Source organism: Armigeres subalbatus, chromosome 1 (genome assembly GCF_024139115.2).
Source record: "Armigeres subalbatus isolate Guangzhou_Male chromosome 1, GZ_Asu_2, whole genome shotgun sequence".
In the NCBI taxonomy this organism is placed as follows: Eukaryota; Metazoa; Arthropoda; class Insecta; order Diptera; family Culicidae; genus Armigeres; species Armigeres subalbatus.
Window position 1 is genome coordinate 246,863,556 of NC_085139.1, and position 20,208 is coordinate 246,883,763.

The 20,208-nt window shown below is 43.9% G+C and overlaps 1 protein-coding gene across 4 annotated transcripts in view; it reads left to right on the forward strand.

Moving 5' to 3' along the window:
- The window catches only part of LOC134206372 (proto-oncogene tyrosine-protein kinase ROS), a 94,329-nt gene that overhangs the window by 59,442 nt on the left and 14,679 nt on the right, over positions 1 to 20,208 (forward strand). For 3 of the 4 annotated variants that reach the window (XM_062682072.1, XM_062682073.1, XM_062682074.1), the window contains exons 3-6: positions 14,226 to 14,285; positions 14,349 to 14,693; positions 14,756 to 14,998; positions 15,233 to 19,340. In XM_062682072.1, coding sequence (XP_062538056.1) covers positions 14,226 to 14,285; positions 14,349 to 14,693; positions 14,756 to 14,998; positions 15,233 to 19,340 — 4,756 coding nt within the window. The remainder of the gene's footprint in view (positions 1 to 14,225; positions 14,286 to 14,348; positions 14,694 to 14,755; positions 14,999 to 15,232; positions 19,341 to 20,208) is intronic. The other variant, XM_062682075.1, reaches the window with a different exon arrangement.

A 20,208-nucleotide genomic window follows, 5' to 3' on the forward strand; every position in this document is an offset into this window, starting at 1 on the left:
GGAATTGCTCCAATGGACATCATTACACAGTACGTACGTACGAAAAAAACGTGTTATGTATTATGATCACAATGGCATCCACATTTTTTTGTTTCTTCTATTGTCTATAGTGTTATAGAATATAGCTTGATAACCGGCTGTACATGAGAGTTGTTGCAACTACATAATCGATCAGAACTGCAGTAAGTTGCACCCCGTAAGCCTTGGCGCTCTCACACTTACTTGCTGTATACTTAGGCCGTTACAAATATTCAATCAAAATTTATATCCTACTGGTCTTTGAAAGGGTTTTTAAATGTAAAAGTTAAGTAACCTACGTATTTTACGTCAAACGCATTTAACCATACACAGAAAAAAATTCCATGGTAACGGTTACTATTTTGTAGACTACGCCATGTTTTTAAAACAACCACAAATTTTCAGTTAAATTAACCACGCATTCGGACACATTCACCACTGATTCAGTTCTTGCAACAACATTCCACCAGGACCACAGTTGATTTTTACTGCGCGCATGGTAAAATCAAACGGGTTTGTTGTCTGCTGAAAATCGTCGGTGCGTTTTCTTAAATTAACCCTCGGAATGGTAGTTTCGACCGCAACATTTTTTTGCGTGTACTTATCCTAAAATAAATTAAATGTATTGCCTTAAAAAAATATCTCTTTGTTCTTCTGCAACCATGTGATGTGATTCTGCGAGATCGTCAACAAAAATCGCTTCAGTTAAACTTTCATTTTAGTTGTGAGATAATCAAAAACAATAAAATTCGAATCGAAACGTTAAGCTTTGGTGCACGGCCGAAAACATGCGGCACACTAGGAGTAAACTTTTTGGAAGCAGTGTACCAAAAGGTATCAATAGTTTATTTTCTAAATAATAATCTCCTTCATAAAAAAAACATTTGGTAGTCGCACGATAAATGGTGATTGTTTTTTCGAGAAATGTTCCTGTTTTTGTAACGAAATCTGTCATGTGTCTATAATGGTGTAACGAAGTCCCGTGGAGCTATTTTAACTCATAAAGCTAGTCGGACATCGTAGATCTTCTTGTAAATCGATTTGAATATTAATATCTAGATTCAAGGGCTGTTTGGAGTTTCGTAGATATTGAAATAGATCTGTTATACCGCTAGACAGGCACAGAATTTTATTATAACGTTTTTCAGATTTGAAGATTCAACCAGAATATGGTAAAGCATGGTGTTTATTGCTTAACACATCAAAATTACAACTCAAGGATAGTTTGGATGCTCTAGATCGTCCTGGTGCCCGTAACATGACCTATTCAATATTTTTCCTGGATGGAACAGTAAATTTTGAACATTTTTGCTGGAGAAACCATGGCTCTATTTCTTAAAACCAATTTTTGACAGCCTATTTTCGTCTTGGGTCATATATGACCCATCCGCATTGAAACGGTTAAAAGAGGGGATCTTTTCGTTTGCTTCCTATTTTGATTGATACAAAAAGAGCTACGACTTTTTCAGATAACATCTTAGAATAGCTTCCACTTTCAACCACAATTTAACAAAGTGTACAAAGATCGAAAACCACAAAAAAACAAGAAATAAAAAACTCCCCTTCTTATTTAGGAACAAAACCCGACCTAATTAGGAAGTTAGATTTATCTGCGAGTCGCATGGAAGATGAGGGAATTCTGCCCGATTCTACAAATTATCATTGCCATGGAAACAAAACACACATACGCCGAACAGTTTCCACCAAAGATTTTTTTTCAACCAGCGAGGCAAGCCATCGAACCAACAACGTGACGAAAACAAGGTGACGGATGATGTGAACCAGCACTAGCAAAGACGCAACATCCAGCGACATGTGTCAACCTTGATGCTGGTCTGTCATAACATTAACGTCTGACATGTTGCTCTTTCTCGATGTCGTCGCTTGTCGCCCTCTGAACGCTCTACTCCAGAGCAGCCGAGAGCGACCCGGCAACGGTGTAACCCGTCCCATCAATCATCCGCACTGCATTGTCTGAACTAACGTAATCCGTTTGGATACCTTGCGGCTCCCTTTCAATCATCGACGGATGGACATTCTCCCCCAACTTTTAGGGATAAAATTGATTTATCGTTAGAACAAACCGCAGGAGTGAAACACAAATAAACACTGAAATCGAGAATGCTATTTACGGTAAGCTGTCAATTCTCTGCTTCGGAAACGACGACGATCCGTCTGACACAGAGTGGAACAAATTAAGTTCAATTAACGCATGTTTTAATGCTGGATAGGCCGTCGGATTCGGAACGGGAAGAGTTGCCTAATTGAATCTGTGCGTTATTGTCAACGTTGTTGGAACAGCATCAGTTGGCTGGCGGCGGGTGTTCAACTCGTTCGTTTTCGGGGTAATCTGTTTTCCTTTTAAACATACAAAAAAAAACAAATGGAAATTTAGAATAGATTTGAACGTTGACCCATGGTCTTCCGAAATGGTTGCCGCCAATTGACTTGGGACACGTGCTTAATTGGCTGGATCCGGTGGGAACTGGAGAGATGGCCGTGCTCTATTTTTTGTGTTTGGAATTGCCGAACCAACCGGAGTGCGGCCAGCCGGTTGTGAGGAAATTAATCATCTTCCGACTCAAGTGGTTCCATTCGTCGTTCGAATAGGCAAATCGAACCAATGATCTGCACTGGCTAACCAAAGATCATAAATTAATTGATGACCAGCCAATTCGCTGTCTGATGACGAAATGGCTAATTTGAGTCTACTGAGAGCTGATGGGCAGCAGCTTGCTGGTGAAAGATCAAGTTGCATTTATCGATCATGGTGATCAATATTGGTCGTAAACAATACATGTGTTTGAAAAAAAGAAACCAGACGGAGAAAACAATTTGCCGTTTTTTCCGAAGTAAAGCCAGAGCAGAAGTTTAAGTTGAGAAATATATGACCAGAAGTGGAGGCACGCTACGTTTTAGCAGTAGGTATTTGATATTTCTGGCCGTTATACTTCTCGATAGTTGGCCCTTACCTTGCTTCCAGTTGGATACTTACAGCGATGCTATAGGATTTCCTTTTTTACATCGATATACAGGGTATTTTCATTACTGCGACCATTTTTTTTTATCTATTGCAATATATTTCCCTGTTTTTCTAGCAATCTAATCATCTCTATTGGAAGTGAGCGCCAACACGGCTCAGCATTTCGAATAAAATGCTCCACCGAATTGAGAAGTGTTCAACAAACTTCAAGTTGTTCCACAAGCCCCTTGGTGAAGAACTTTCGTCTTATTTGCAAAATTGCCAGATAGCAGCATAACAAATGTTCTGACACGTATCATTTTGAAGTTTTCCTATGAGCTTTTTTCCGGTCCACATATAGTTCACGCCAAAGTTTAGTGAGATCCAGTGATAAACATGGAATCATTAAAGCGTCTACTACTGATGAGATTTCCAGGCAAGGGCGTAGTGTAAGGAGCACCAACTAATTGCACACAGACCGGAACCATCAATAAGCCGGTGCTGATTATGGTTAATGCTACCCACACCAAGTATGAGGTGGATGATGAAAATTCTCAGAAGAATGTGCGTGAGATTTTCTAGATCTAGATTTCGAAATTTAATTTTCATAAGAAGTACTTCAAGAACCCCTTGACAAATTTTCCGAAGAATTTCCGGAAGGTGGGTTAGGGGAATTCCATGTGAATTTCGGAAAGAATTCAAAAGAAATATTTGAAGAAATTACGTGATAATTGGTGTAGATTTATGCAAAGTAGTTTATGAAGTGTTCTTGGAGGAGTTTCTGGAGGAATTTCAAAGAGAATATCGGAAGGAATTCCATGGGTAATTATTTTAGAAGTTACTGGACTTCTCAGGTTATTTCGTGAGCAAACTTCGAGAAGGGGGAATTCTTGGAGGATCCCCTATACATTTTTGACGGAATTTCCTGGGGGAATTCTCGGAGAATCTTCCGGACGAATTCCTGGAGAAACTTCTGGAATAACTTTCGGATGAATTCCTGTAGTAGCTTTCGGAGGAATACCTGGAGGAACATGCGGAGGAACTCCTGGAAGAAGTCCTGGACGAATTTCCAAGGGAATTCCTGAAGAAACTTCTGGAAAAACTCCTTGAGGAACTTCTGAAGAAACTTCCAAAGGAAGCCCATGAGAAATTTCCGGAGGATATCCCGTGGGATGTTCTGAACGAATCCCTGGAGGAACGAACTTCCAGACGAATTCCTGGAGGAACTTCTAGATGAGTTTCTGAAGGAATTATTGAAGGAACTCTCGGAGGAAATCCTGGAGAAACTTTCGAACGAATTCCTGGAGGAAGTTCCGGACGCATTCCTGGAAGAACTTTCCAAGCAATTTCTGTGGGAACTTCGGGAGGAATTTTTGGAGAAACATCTGGATGAAATTTTAAAGGAGCATCCGAATTCCTGAAGAATCTCTGGTATTCCTGGAGGAACTTCCCGAGGTATTCCTGGATTAACTTTCCGAAGAACTGCTGGAGGAACTTTTTGAGGAATTCCTGACGGAACTTTTGGAGGAATTCCTGGTGCAACTTCCGGAGGAATTCGTGGAGAAACTCCCGAAGGAATCCGTAGAGGATCTTCCGGGTGAATTCCTTGAAAACTTTCCGAAAAATTCTTGTAGGAACATCGAGAGGAATTCATGAGGGAATTTCGGATGAATTCCAAAAGGAACTTTCTGAGGTATTCCTGGAGGACTTTCTGGAGGAATTATTCGAGGAGCTTTTGAAGGAATTCCTCAAAGAACTTCCGGAAGTACTCCTTGAAGATCTTTCGGAGGAATTCCTGAAGGCACTGCCGGAGGTATTCTTGGAGGAACTTCTGGAGAAATTCTTCAAGGAACTTCCTGAGATAGTCCTGGTGGAAATTGTGAGGAACTTCTGGAGGAAATCCTGTAGGATATTCCGAAGGAATTCCTGGAGGAACTTCCGGAGGATTTCCTGAAGAAACTTTCGGAGGAATTCCTGGAAGATTTTCTGGAAGAATTCCTGGAGGAACTTCCGGAGGTATTCCTGAATGAACTTCCTAAGGTATTCCTTGAAGAACTTCTGGACGAACTCCTGGAAGATCTTCCAAAAAAATTCTTGGAGGAACTTTCGGAGGAAATTCTGGAGGAATTTCCAGAGGAATTTCTGGAAGAACTTCCGGAGGAATTTCAGGAGGAACTTCCTGAGGAATTTCTGGAGGAGTTTTTGGAGGAACTTCCTAAGGAGTTTCTGGAAAAGCTTCCGGAGGAACTCCTGGAGGATCTTCTGGACGATTTCCTGGAGGAACTTCCGGAGGAATTCCTGGAGGAACTTCCGGAGGAATTCCTGGAGGAACTTCCGGAGGAATTCCTGGAGGAACTTCCGGAGGAATTCCTGGAGGAACTTCCGGAGGAATTCCTGGAGGAACTTCCGGAGGAATTCCTGGAGGAACTTCCGGAGGAATTCCTGGAGGAACTTCCGGAGGAATTCCTGGAGGAACTTCCGGAGGAATTCCTGGAGGAACTTCCGGAGGAATTCCTGGAGGAACTTCCGGAGGAATTCCTGGAGGAACTTCCGGAGGAATTCCTGGAGGAACTTCCGGAGGAACTTCCGGAGGAATTCCTGGAGGAACTTCCGGAGGAATTCCTGGAGGAACTTCCGGAGGAATTCCTGGAGGAACTTCCGGAGGAATTCCTGGAGGAACTTCCAGAGGAATTCCTGAAGGAACTTCCAGAGGAATTCCTGGAGGAACTTCCAGAGGAATTCCTGGAGGAACTTCCGGAGGATTTCCGTTAGGAACTTCGGGAGGAATTCCTGGAGGAACTTCCGGAGGAATTCGTGGACGAACTCCCGGAGAATTTCCTGGAGGAACTCCTGGTGGAATTCCTTTAGGAACTTCCGGAGGAATTCCTGGAATAACTTCCGGAGGAATTCCTGGAGGAACTTTCGGAGGAATTCCTGGAGGAACTTTCGGAGGAATTCCTGGAGGAACTTCCAGAGGAATTCCTGGAGGAACTTCCGGAGGAATTCCTGGAGGAACTTCCGGAGGAATTCCTGGAGGAACTTCCGGAGGAATTCCTGGAGGAACTTCCGGAGGAATTCCTGGAGGAACTTCCGGAGGAATTCCTGGAGGAACTTCCGGAGGAATTCCTGGAGGAACTTCTGGAGGAATTCCTGGAGGAGCTTCCGGAGGAATTCCTGGAGGAACCTCCGGAGAAATTCCTGGAGGAACTTCTGGAGGAACTTTCGGAGGAATTCCTGGAGGAACTCTCGGAGGAATTCCTAGAGGACTTTCCGGAGGAATTCCTGGAGGATTTGTGGAAGAATTCCTGGAGGAACTTAAGGAGGTATTCCTGGATGAACTTCCCAAGGTATTCCATCAGGAACTTCCGGAGGAATTTCTGGAGGAATTTTTGGAGAAATTGCTGATGGATTTTAGGATAAATTCCTGGAGGAACTTTTGAAGGAATTCCTGGAATAACTTCTGAAGGAATTTCTGAAGGAACTTTCGGAGGAAGTTTCCGGAGAAGCTTCCGGAGGAACTGCTGGACGATCTTCTGGACGAATTCCTGGAGGAACCTCCGGAGCAATTCCTTGATGAACTTCCGGGGGATTTTTTGAGGATCTTTCTGGGGAATTTTTCGAGGAACTTTCGTAGAAATTCTTCGAGGAACTTTCGAAAGAATTTCTGGTGGATCTTCCGGAGGAACTACTTGAGGGAGTTCCGCAGGTATTTCCCGACTGGCTATGCTTGTTTTCTGAACTGAAAATAATGTCTCCGCTATTTCTGCCTTATCCTTTGCTAATAGCAACGATAGTTCAGCGATCATTTAGAGATTCGAAGTCAAAAACATATATTTTGGCCAATTTTGCAGCAGTGCTACCAAATATTCAACAATTCCTACAAAGTCCGTCATCCTATTTTCGTTGAAACTACAGTCGCCTTTCCACATCTCGATATTAAAGGGGCCATCGAGATAAGGAGAGTAGAAATACTACAATAAGAGATCTGCGAAGACGCCATCTTGTTTCCAATCGAACCGTCAAAAGCGGTTCCGATTCGACTTGTTTACTTTTTGCACCCATAAGAAGTAAGCAAAAAGTTCAAGTATTGCCAGTATTATTTTCACGATTTCATGCATTTTCATACGTTGCCATTTCGACAGTTTTTCACTCCGCCGGTCTCTGGTTATAGGGTTGCTAAAGCAGAGATCAAGAAATTGAAGGAAAATAGAATGGGTACTAGATTTAAAAAATCTCTTTGCTATAAAAAACGACAACAAAACAAATGTCAGCTATAGTTGTTCGTGTGTTTGTTATTGTCCAAAAATGGTCTAGTAGCCTAGAAATATGAATAAATATATCGACATAGGGAGAGAGAACCCTGAACAAAATATGACCAGAACACATCGTGATAGCGAGATATCGAGATGGGAGATTATAGAGATTTTTTTTTTAATCTTTATTAAGGTGTTTTTAGATTATCGAGATGTAGAATGCCCAAATGTATGTAGATTGAAGGGACCGACAAAACCATCGACACAGGGAGTGATATCGAGATATAGAACATCGACACGTGGAGAGTCGTCTGTAAACAGTCACAGTCACATTTGCTCTCATGCGATAACGGTGTTTAAGGTGATTATACAATAAAGCCAGAAATCGGCCATTTTGTAAACCACGTGCTTTTCCAATATTTGTTTCAAGAGCACGAGATGAAAGAACCATAACGCGTATGGGGCTGAAATATTGGTAGATCCTTTGCTTAGTTATGCTGAACAATCATTATTTGAGCTTCGGCACTGTACGAAAACTATTACGCCAGATTCGGGCTTTTGGAAATGTATGTAGATAAACGTGTGGTGAATTTGAAATTCACCACGGGATTCCTTCTATAATCACCTTAATATTATAACTTAAAAACGCGCGTTTGAGCGAAAGTAATAAACAAAATGCGTATTTATGGAAAGCATTGGTCTCGGAAGAATTTTTTCTTCTATTTAGGCCGATACGAATATTTAAAAACAATTTTGTCTCTTCCCTCCTCTTATTTTTTTTAATTTTGAGAATTTTTAAAACATTAGGGTAAATCACTACTTGGGCCTATGGACCCGGTTCCCGGCTCACTGCACAGAAAACTAATGATTTATACTGTTTGGAAGTCGTAGGTTTATGGTTGATAATTTTTAAAAAGTCTCCCATTTATTTTTCACAATACTCAATATTTTTCTATCACTTGTTTTACTCCTAATTGATCCAATTGTAGAAAATAAAAATGTAGAATTCAAAATTTCGCTCTCCGATGCCACACCACTGAGCCGGAGTGATTCTTTCCACTTTTACAAAACGGTATCATCGAATAAACACCTACCTGAAAATCGTCACAGTACTCGATACAACCATCGCTTGAAGCTGCTAATCACCACACCATAATTCTAAACACACGCGCTTCAATTCTTCTTAATTTTTCGTTTCACTAGAACTTATTGAAACATATTAGAATACATTTTTAAATGTATTCTCGGACCGAACAAAAATTCACCTCGGCCCAAAAACTTCTAGCCGCACCGTGCTGCCAAAAGGCCAGGATTATGAAAATGATCCTTCATCGTTAATAGGAAAATTGTCTAATACGTTGACGCTATCATGTTATTTATAATTCTCTCGATTTTAAAAAGCGAAAAATATATTGTTTGGAAGACATTTGGATGAGTAAATATATCTTCTCAACCAAATAAAAATGATTATGAATAATATCATGTGGCATCTTGTTGTCGTGGAACGTGAATATTTTTGTTTACGTCGCATTTTCTACCGTCCCGAGAGAGAATGAGAGTAAAATGTTGAGAGATTGAGTGAAATTTTGCTTAGGCCGGGAACTGGTTTTTTGTATGCCGGAATGGGAATCGCTATAACTGAAATGAGTGCTGCACCTCGTTAATTTAAATCAAATAAAAGCTTTTTTGAGCGACATTTAGCACGAATAGCTATTTTTTTTAACAGAAGTGAACCCCAATGCAGTATTATTCAGCTCACAAAATTCAGGAAAAGTTGCTTCCTGTCATAAATATCAATTAAATAATGTAGTCGTACGCATGTTAGGCCGGGAATGGGGTAAGAAACCCTATATAACAGATCCTAGAAGTTTTTAGTTTTTTTTTAATTTTATTTATTCTTATTACTCCACCGTAAAACAACCGACCACCCCCCCTCCCTCCCCATGACTTTTCAGAGACCACTAGAACATAGTTTTCATTAAAGATTTGTGATGGCCTTATTCGACTAATCGATTAAGTTTTCTGGGTTCTTTTACCAATTACAGTATACCCCCGCTGATCCGACAAATGTATGGCCGGACTATCGAGGTTTCTCTCGTTTATCCGACTGTCAGATCAATACGAATGAACCAAAACAAAATCACAGTACAAAATTGAAAACTGACAGCATAATGTGTTTAAATGAGTGTTGATACTTTTTAATCCGGAAAATTCCGAACTAGCGAGATCCGGATTGACGAGTCGTCGGATTAGTGAGGTCCGGATAAGCGGGGGGATACTGTACGTTACGCTAAATTTGATGATTTTGGATCCCCACCCTCCCTCTCGTAACAAAGGTTTTGTATGAAAGGTTATTTTTTTTTGTATGGATCGTAACGATTGACCTGACCCCCTCCTTCCCCCCTATAGCGTTACGTAATTTGTGAAAAGCCCCATTCAGCAGCATATCATCAGTAACAGAGATGCCAGATTTGAAGACATGTCTTCAATTTGAAGACATTTGAATCTCTGTGAAGACATTTATTTCGTGAAGACATTTTGAAGACTTTTCAAAAAAATTGAAGACTTATCTACTTATTTGAAGACAATCAATAAGCCAGCGAATATAAAATACAATTTCATTACTTACTTACTTATAAGCTTATAAATTCTGCGACCTCTATGTAAACTAGATATATAAATATTACAAAAGTTATAATAGTCTTTGTCTCGAGCTTAGAATCTCAAACATTAAATACATTCACACTAGCCGATTGATAACTGCAACGCATTTAAGACCTCATACACACTTAACTTTGAGCTGTGCGCTGGTGAAAAAAATCCCGATGGTAGCATTCGTTTGTATTTTTCTTGGCGGCGTCTTTAAAAAGGTATTTCGATCATTTCGGATCGCAATGACCTATCTAATTTGCGGCAAACATAGACTAAATTCTTCTATGACTAGATTTAATCTATTCAATTTTTGAGCTAGAACCAGGTTTTTTTTTTCTAAATTCATTCTGAATGGTATATGCATACCATCATTCCACATTCCTCTAAATATCCGCCGGGAAACTCTTTGAATTTCCCGTGGATTTTTGAAAGACTTCTCAGTGAAAATTTAGAAGAATATTTCGTGAATTTTATAAGGAGAATTTCCGATGACGAATTTCTTTTCTAAATTTAAGAGAATTGAAATTGAAAATTCAGTTAAAATTATCGTGGAAATTTATAATAATTTCCGTTAAAAAGAAATAAAGGAAATACTCCAAATATTAAACGGGAAATTCTTCTTAATTTTCACAAGTTTTACTGAGCTCCCAAATCCCTTTTGATTTCCACAAGAAATTAGCCTCAATTAATTTTCATATGAAATTCTTACGAATGTCGACAAGAAATTGAAATTGTTTTGGTGTTAAATAGATATTTCTCAGATCTTCCATGGTAAATTACTACAGGAAAATGCTCTTAAAAGAAATCCGGAGGAAACTTATTACACACCTTCGCTAAATTCTTCCTTGAATTCCTTTGGTAATTCTTCAAGAAATATCTTTGGACATTCTTCCAGTATTTTATCTGAGAATTCCTTTATGAATTTCTCCAAAAAATCGTTCTAGTGTTGTTTCTGAAATTCCTCCCAAATTTCCTACACGAATTTGTCCGGAAGTTTCAGGAATTTCTCCGAAAAATCCTTCAGGAATACCTTTGGAATTTCTTCTTTGGAATTTCTTCTTTTCTCCTCCGTAAGGTCGTCCGAGAATTCCAGTGAAAGAACATCCAAGAATTCCTTCGGAAGATCCTCCTTAACTACTCCGGTAGTTCCTCCACGAATTCCTCCAGCAGTTCTTTCAGGAATTCCTCCGGAACTACTTCCAAGAATTCCTTCGGAAGTTTCTCTAGAAATTTCTTCAGGAATTCCATCGTATATTCAGTAATTCCTCAGGAATATCGTTCAGAAATTTCTCCAAAAAATCCCTCCGGAATACATCCCGAAGTTCCTATAGAAATATCTTCTTAAGTTTCTCCAAGAATTCCTTTTGAAAATCCTTCAGCAATTCCTCCGTAAGTTCCTTCAGAAATTTCTCCAGAAGTTTCTTCAGTAAATCCTCTGGGTTTTCCAACAGGAATTCTTCGGGAAATTTCGTCTGGATGTTCTTTAAAAATAAATTTGGAAGAATTCCACATGGAAATTCAGTTAAAAAATCCGGTGGAACTTTAACCAGACTTTAACTAAAATCCAGGAGAAACTCGTTATACACTATCTCGTGAAAATTTTATAGAATATTCTCCTGAATTCTATCAATTTGAATGTTTAAAAATAATAACTTTATTCCACATCTATACAATAAGGACATGATTGAATTTACAAACCTATTGGATTTTTAAATTTCTCGCTAAGGGCATCTTTAGTAGAGTTATAAATTGTATGGGAGTTAGGAAATATAATTGAAACTGTAAAAATGCCATCTTCAACAGACGTTATAGTTTTAAAAATTCGAACAGTTTCGTCGGGAAATTTATAACTGGAATACTGCTCAGTTGTATTTTTGCACAAATTTGCAACAGAATTTACTCGAGTTTTATTTCGTTCAAAACAATAGAAGATGACGTCATCAGCTACAAAAATACTATTTCATCGACATCATAACAGTTTGACATTTGAATTGGCCTCGGAAGATTATTTTTACGTTTTCCAGTATAAAACATGTGCAGCTTATAACTGCTACTGAAGATGCATTTCTTGTTTTATATCTTTGACAGTTATAAAAAGTAAAACTCGGGAAATAAATATAACTATAACTGTAACATTACTAAAGATGCCCTTATATGCCTTTTTATATTGAATGCCTATAATGCCTTTTTATATTGAAGACATTTGAAGACATATTTAAACGACTGTGAAGACATTTGAAAATATTCTCTGGCATCCCTGATCAGTAACACTTCTTGAATTGCCGGTGGCGGCGGCAGCGTGGCGCAGTGACACACAGATCTAATTTGTTAGAAGATTATCTGTTAATCATCATTAGGACGCGGAGTAAAAAATGCTGCACTTGACTAACGCACCCGATCCGTTGCACAGTTGCACTTGTAAACAAATTGTAATTCATTGCGCCAGCCAGCGCCAGCAGTGAAATGGGTGGGAAATTCCTCCTAAAACGTCACTTTTCACTTTCCTTGTTTACAATTTCAAAAGCAATCCGTAAACAACCTCAAACTCAAGTGCAGCAAATAGAGTAAGTTGCGCGTATCTACATAGTAGGCCATGGATGTGATGTGACTACCTCATGTGGGCCTACTGCTTCTTTTCATCCAGCAGATGATCGGCGCCGATTCTACAGCGCGCCGTCGCAAAACCCACTTGAGGATTAGATGATTAGTGGCGGCGATGGTATTTGAGAAAATGAGGAACAAAATCGAAAGAGAACCAACAGCGCGAGGATGACGACAAATGCCTACAATTTGGCAAGTGGCTTCCAGTCGGTCGATTCGGGTGCGGTCTTTCCCTATATGCGTGTGTGGACCGTCCGTCCGTCCTAGGACACATGGCGTTTCGGTTTTGGGTTGTTTTATGGCCATCAGATAAACGCGAAGGGTTGCATCAAAATAAACACCCGATGGGATGGGAAGACCCTGTGCAGATAGCGTCTGATTTATGGGACCAAGGTTTAGGAAAACAAAAAACAAAGACGACAACAAACATGTGAACGATTTTTAACTTGCGGTCAGTTTTTTCTCCGATATTGTACAATGTTTGAATGCGTGCTAGGAATTGTTGCACGAGCTTGTGCATATTCAGAATGTTGTTGACACCACACACATCCCTACTTGTTTTTGTTTTGGAAGGCTCGTGCGGCTTTTGGATCCCAATTTCAGTTAAAAATTGCGATCGTGGGTGGTTCATTTACAGCTCATTGGTCATAAACTGACTTACATTGGGAAGCGCACTCTCTATAAGGTCTTGAGAGGGAATATGATGTAAAACGCACCGACAGTTTTGATTAATAAACCAATCACCAAAACTGGCGCTAAAATGAATCGAACTGGGTGCAGGGCCGAACAAATGTTTCTCGAATGAGAAATGCCTTTTTCCAAGAAGCAAATTCCTATTCAATCCATCATTCGCTAGTTAGAAACGTTGCGTTCTGGTCCAGTACTACGCTGTGAGAATTTTTCTCAAAGCATCTTATGAATAGCATCCGCCGCTGCTGCCGGAGATCATCTTATCATATGAATGGGATCATACACAGCACACATATGCTGCCGGGCGAAATAGCTTTGTCATTGAATTCAGCTCATGAGGTGGTTGCGCAACCGCTGGCTGCTGGCTGCTGTGATGGTGACGTCTCCGGACCAGATTCCGAACACGTGTCGCCCAAATTTCGTTTCAATTAACGACGTAAACAAAGCAACTGTCACTGGCCAGGAGGCGCGCAGCTCGAATGTATATTTGCTCAGTTGGCTGTGCCGAGTTGATTTGGTGGCATCAAATGGCCGCCACTAGATTGAGGCTTCTTTGGCTTGCGTAGCTTTCGACCGTCGATTAACTGCACTCGGTCGGGATGGCACGCGTGCTGGGGAACTCCTACGCCTTCCGGAATTTGTCCGAGTTGTCGCGCACGCTAACAAGAAGTGCCCATTGAGACAGTAGCGCTCGTTAGTGGACGGAGACGAGCCGCGCGCAATCAGCGCATTAGGTCTATTAACGGCAATGATTTAGAGAAGATTGTAGTGCTGCTGAGCCACAGACGTACGGAGCGATTCCGTCGATTGCTTGACGGCGTTGAACCCGAAGACTTAGGGCTAGCCATTTCGCATCTATCACTTTTTTTTATGGCTTGCTCTTATCAGAAGAGAACGTATTTGGGACGCAAATTTGGCAAGGTCGACTCCATTTAATAAAGTAATTAAATCAAATCTTGAGTTAAATGTGCTTCATTGATGCGACGCTATCAATCCTGCGTTGAAAGATAATGAATTAACGATCGTTTCCTCATCTCGTCTATTTGCAGTGCGGAGTCGGCTGTCGGTTGTGGGAGCTAGCATTGGAGTCTTCGTGTCAGAATGTTTGCGTAAGTTGTTTAAAAATATCTTTCGAATGTTTTCAATGCACATTCACGATTTCGTTTCCGTAGAACAAAACCGACCAGGAGCTGTTCGAGCCGAAGGAGCTCTACTGCGTCATGGGATGCAACGATGCATTGCAGCGGTACTTCAAGTGGCTCAAATCGGAGATTGGGTCACCACCGGCGCCGGCGCTGGTGGCCGACAGTTTGACAGCGACTTCACTGTCACTGGAGTGGGAAATTCCAGAGCGATTGGTGCAGCTTTCGAGGCACAAAAGCCATGGACCTCGCAGCTACCTGGTGCAGTGGCGCTACGAGGAGGTCGCCGGTGACTGGAAGTTCTGCCGGAACCAAAGCATGGGCGACAACTCCACCATTCGAGTTGACAATCTGCAGCCTTACACCAAATATCGGGTAGGATCTCACTTAACTTCTGCTCAAATAGAATGATATCTATCGAATGTTTTTTTTTTCAGTTTCGAGTTGCTCTGATTCTGTCCCCGAACCGTGACGATGCCCTCATCTCGGAGCAGAGCGTTATCATCCTGACCCTGCCCCAAGGCGTACCGATGTCCGAGCCGAAAATTGTACGAGCCGTAGCGGTAGATCATTCACGAATATCCATCTCATGGGAACCCGGACCGTTCCCGAACGGTCCCATCCTCTCATACGTGCTCCAGATCACAGATCTCGATTCCGAAGACAACAGTGCCCTGAAGGTTTTAGAAACTCCCCTTCTCCGTCGATTTGTTTGCTCTTCTTCCCTGTATTTCGCACTGCTTTTTTGCAACCGTTCAAAATTTGCTTCACTCCGTTGATTTACTCTCAGTTGTACAGCCTTGCTAACAGCACCTGCTCATGCATGCCCTCGCATCTATCTTTCATTTCACTCTAAACTAACCGGACTTCCCATCTTGTCAACAGACTCCTAATAACCCTTCAATATCTTCCAGGACATCCCCGAGTCGAACTCATCCCGCTACTACATCTACGAAAAGCTCAAACCCGAGCGCAACTACTCCCTATCGGTGTCCATGCGCAATCCGGAAGGCGAAGGTCCCCGGTCAACGACCTTCGTAAAAACTCCCGAACAACCGCCGGACCAAGAGGAAGCCATCAACCCCACCCTGATCCTGTGCGCCGACCGCACCGTCCTCCTTCAAAGCTCCAACATGTTCACCGATCGACCCTCTTACTTCTACCGCAGCAAGGTGCACAAAATCCGCGGCACCGCCATCCACATCCGCCGGAACCTGATCTTCATCTCCGACGACGCTGGCTTCATCTACAAAACGCTTCTCCAAGCAGGGGACCAAAACCGAACTGCTATTCTAAGCCCCGAAGCGGACCACAATTTTCGTCCCACGCTCCTTTCCATCGATTGGCTGAACGACCATCTCTACATCCTCGGGTACGTCAAAGCCACCGACCTGTGGCAAATCTCCCGCTGTGACCTGAACGGCGAACGCATGACCGTCGCCTACGCCGGCCTCCAGCGAGAGCCGGCCCACTTCGAGGTGGATCCCTTCAACGGATACCTGTTCTGGGTCATCAGCGGTTTCGGCAAAGACGCGGGACTCTTCCGCCTTGACCTGGGCGACATCTCCAACGGTGTCAAGCACGAAATCAGCCCCCATCGTCTGAACAGCCTCCATAACTTGGGCGCCTTCACGGTCAACCACGCCAACTTTCGAGTCTTGGTCTCCGACCAAACCAACAACACCGTTCTGTCGATCTCACTCGACGGTTCCATCACCGAAGACATCCGGAAGAACACGGAACAAGCCCGCTTCGGCAAGGTCAAGTCCATCGTCCTCGTCAACGGTCTCTTCTACTGGACCAACGGCAAGGACGTGTTCGTCGAGGATCATCACAAAACCTACGACCGCTACTATCACAACACGATCTCCATCGAAACCAACATCACCTATCTGAGCATCTACGTCAATCTTTCATCTGCGCAGCCAGTTCCGACTCCGGTCAACCCACCCAGAAACGTCCAAGCACTTCTAACCAACCGCAAGATCAAAATCTTCTGGAACGTTCCGCATCTGCTGGGCATCAAGGGCAAAGGAGCCTGGCAGGAGTGGCAGTACGTGCTGGAGGTGGTCGACGGCCAGAAGATCCGGAACATCAACGGGACCACCTTCACCTCGGAGGATTTGGCGTTGATCAGCCCCGGACAGGAGTACCTGATCAAGGCGGCGGCCTACACGGACGCCGGCCAGGGACCGTGGAGTCCCGAGTTTCGGGTGCGTACGTTGAAGGACACACACGACCGGCATCTGGTGTGGTCCGGTAGCGATGGAATTCTACGGAGCGACGTGATCGGGGACAGTGTGGAAACGTTGGTCGGTCGGACGGAGCTTGAGGATGGAGAAGTGACGGATATCGCCTGGTTCGAGGACATATTGTACGTGGTCAGTAGTTCGACGTTGTTGTTTTACAACCAGAGTGAGGGCGGCGTGTCTAAGCTGAGGGAACTGGAGTCCGTGGAGTGCGTGGCGGTGGATTGGATCGGACGGAGGTTGTATTTTTACAACCCGTCTCAACAGATGATCATGAGGAGCAGCTTGCACGGGGAGCAGCCTGAGCCTATTCATAATGTTAATAACGTACGGGCAATTAAGTTTGATGCGCTGAGGGGATTCATCTACCACTTCACGGCGTATGTCGTGGAAGCATTCCGATTGAACGGAAAGGATCGTCACAGTTACTATATGGAGAACAACCGATTTGCAGGAAAAGAAGTAATCGGCATGACGCTGGACATGGACAGCAAAAAGATCTACTGGATTGTGCGTGCCATGAACAATCTGGAAGTGTTCAGCGCAAACATGGCCGGCACTGGCTCACCCAAAGTAATCTCCACGGTGGCAGTACTCTCCGATCAGCACTCGGTAGGCCCATTAACTCACTTCAGCGATCGCCTGCTTTGGCTCCAGAAAGACGAAATCGTCGTTGGGGACCTCCAAGCGGAAAACCTCGCCCACATCAAAAACGAAAAGCTCAACGGCACTCGAGCTTTCACGATCGTTGATCCAGCCCACCACGTCTACCCAGAAGACAACCGCAACATCAACGTCCTCCCAACCCAAGTCAACAACGCCTCCATCCGCATCCAAGGCACCTGGAAGAAGTTCCAAATCGTTTGGGACCCGGTCACGAACGTCGACTACGGCAAAGTGTTCTACAAGCTCACCATGAAGGTCGCCGGTAGACCCGAAGAAACGCTGGAACTCTCGAAACCCTCCCACCCGTTCACCATCACCGGAGCGAACCACATCAGCCCTCACACCGAAATCAAAGTGTCCATCAGTGCGTTCACCTACTGGCGATCATCCCCCCTGTCCTTCACCCGCCTATTCAGCCCCTCGGGTAAACCATCGCAACCGACAAAGCCCCGAGTCTACGTGCGGCACTTTGTCGATCCGATCATGGACACGCACAACATTGAGGCCACCTTCCGGTGGTCGCCGCCGGAAACCCCGAACGGTCCCATCATCGCCTACAAGGTGCACTGCTGGTACGAAGAGGAAGGCGGCGCAACGAACCAAGTTCTGCTGGGCGAACGCATCAACGGTACGGAGCGGATCGTGCGCAATCTGGTGCACAACGTGACGTACTTCTTCCGGGTGCAGGCGTCGACGACGGCTCGGGACAGCGAGATGACTCCGGTGCGTTCGGTGGACACGGCCCAGGATCACCCGATCCCGCAGGCACTGATCGGAACCAGGGATCATATCATTGAGGTTGATTTTGACACCAAGAATTGGACCTATGTGGTGGGAACGTCAACGCCGGTGAAGTTCTTGGCCCGATTGGCCCGGGAACGGAAGCTGTTTTGGGTGGATGAGAACAACGAGCTGTTTCAGTATGACGGGCAGTTCAAGGTCAAGTTGTATTCGATAAGTGGCACGGTGACGGCGTTGACGGTGGATTGGATCCAGCGGATACTGTACTGGTCGCAACGGGAGCTGGTGGGGAGTGCGATCTTTGCGTTCGATCTGAGCCGATTTGAGCACGAGGGGGTGCATTTGGAGAAGATCGAACACCGGGAAGGGTTCATCAGTAACTTGGTGGTGTCTCCTTTCGACCGACTGCTGTTTTGGGTGGAGAAAGTGCCGGAGAATGTGATTTTTGTGCACAGTTTCGACGAGAACAAAACGAAGGAGTTTTTCGATGACAGTTTCGAGGAATGTCCCAATCGGACGGCCGGCATTACGGTCCACCCGATGTTAACGCTGCAGACTTCGGTTGACGAAGAAGCTAAGTTGTTTTGGGGCGAGACCGGTTTGCGTTACGTCGGATTGAGTAACAAAACCTGCGTCAACTTCGGTTTGGAGTATTATCCGAACATGACGAGCATCGCCAAGGACAGCGATCACTTCTACTGGCTGGATGGAAACGACACGATCGTACGGATGGACGAATCCGGTTATCAAGAGACGATCGCAATATCGCACGCGAGCACGTTGCTGCCTCTACAGCTGCAGTACTTCCCAGAGCGACGCTGTTTGATTCCGCTGCAGCAGGACAAGGACTATCAAGCAAATCTGCTTCAGAGAACGGAGAATTCGTTGACCTTGCTGCTTCCGAAAGCGGAGGTCCAGCCGAATTGTACGACTCAACCGAGCGGAATCCGATACATGATCTTCTATGAAGAGTTAAACGAGGCGAATCTGAACGGAACAATCGACTGCGACCCAAGGAGGTGTCTGCACGCCAGCTCTTATGACCGCAGTCGGACGATCGGGGGATTGGAACCCTTCACCAAGTACAAATTCCAGGTCATGCTGATCAACTACTACCAGGAGCACTACAAAGAGGTGGCCGAGCTGGATCTTCCACGGATGGGTTCGATCGCGGTGTTTAGTACGGCAGCCGGGGCACCGTCCAAGCCGGAACACATCCACGCCGTAGCCATTAGTCCGACCGAAGCCGTCGTACAGTGGACACTTTCGGCGGTGAAAAACAGCGATCGGGTCTGGTACGAGATCCACTGGCAGACGGAGAACATCCACGACGGGGTGAAGAACAAGCAGCAGCAGATGATTGGAGGTGAGTTGAAGCGTGGGGGAAGGGCCGATTGGTCAAAGGCCTTTCGATTGAAAATGTCGTTTGACAGAAAAATTTGTTTGGCCAAAATGGTTGTTTGGCCGAACGGGTCATATGGCCTAAAATGTCGTTTAGCTGAACAGGCGATATGGCCAAAAGTGTTGTTTGGTCAAACAGGTCATATGGCTGAAAGTGTCGGTTGGCCGAAAATGTCGATTGGTCGAACAGGTCATTTGGCCGAACGTGTCATAAGGCCAAACAGGTCATATGGTCGAAAGCGTTTTTGACCGAAAATGTCGTTCAACCGAAAAAGTCGTTAGGTCGAATTTGTCATTTGGCCAAAAACTTGTTTGACCGAAATAGTCGTTTGGCCGAACAGATTATATGGCCGGAAGTGTCAGTCGGTGTAAAATGTTGTTTGGTCGAACAGATCATTCGGTCGACTATTTTTTTTGGCTAAAATGCTTGTTTGGCCGAACGGTTAATATGGCCGAAAATGCGTTTTGGCCAAACAGGTCATATGTCCGAATATCGGTCGGCCGCAAAAGTCGTCTGGTCAAACAGGTCATTTGGCCGAAAAATAAATAAGACCGAATAGGTAATTTAGTCGAAATGGATGTTTAGTCTAACGGGTCATATGGCTGAAAGTGTTGTTTGGCCAAACAGGTCATGTCTTTGAACGAAAAAGTCGTTTGGTCGAATATGTCATTTGGCCGAATAAGTCATTTAGCCAAAAATCTTTTTTGACCGAAATGGTCGTTTGACCGAACTGGTCTATTGCCGAAAGCGTCGGTCGGCCGAAATTGTCGTTTAGGCGATCAAGTGATTTGGCCGAAAGTGTCAATTGGTGGAAAATGTCGTTTGGTCGGCC